The 364-nt window shown below is 66.2% G+C and overlaps 1 protein-coding gene across 1 annotated transcript in view; it reads left to right on the top strand.

Annotated features, from left to right (window-relative positions):
• The first annotated feature begins 222 nt into the window (after positions 1-222).
• The window catches only part of VPS13C (vacuolar protein sorting 13 homolog C), a 101247-nt gene continuing 101105 nt past the window's right edge, over positions 223-364 (top strand). The window contains exon 1 of the mRNA XM_009274008.1: positions 223-278. Coding sequence (XP_009272283.1) covers positions 223-278 — 56 coding nt within the window. The remainder of the gene's footprint in view (positions 279-364) is intronic.

Genomic DNA, 364 nt, shown 5'->3' with positions numbered 1-364 from the left:
GCATGCGCGTGTATCCTAAACAAAGAGCTGAACAGGAAAGATGGCACTATCGCACCGAAGCCTAGCGGTTGCATATACAAGTTATTAGGCTGTACCTCGGGTATCAACACAGCTTTCGGCGGGAATCGCCTGAGGGGTACCAGGCCGGGCGCCTTCCACGCACCGCCCCGTCAGCCTCCACCCAAACCCGCCTGCCTTTCCCGGGGCTGGTGAGGAGGCGAGATGGGGGTGCCGGTAAGAGCCAGGAAGGTTTCCGTGGCTACGCTTAGCGCACGGCGGTCGCTTCGCGCCCGGAGGAGCCGGGGGAACCCTGGCTGCGGCCGCGCTCCGGCGCAGGCACCGCGCCGCACGGGGACGCCGCGCG

The sequence above is a fragment of the Aptenodytes forsteri genome, unplaced genomic scaffold, assembly GCF_000699145.1.
Source record: "Aptenodytes forsteri isolate BGI_AS27 unplaced genomic scaffold, ASM69914v1 Scaffold239, whole genome shotgun sequence".
NCBI lineage: Eukaryota > Metazoa > Chordata > Aves > Sphenisciformes > Spheniscidae > Aptenodytes > Aptenodytes forsteri.
This window is presented reverse-complemented; position numbering and strand designations above follow the sequence as displayed.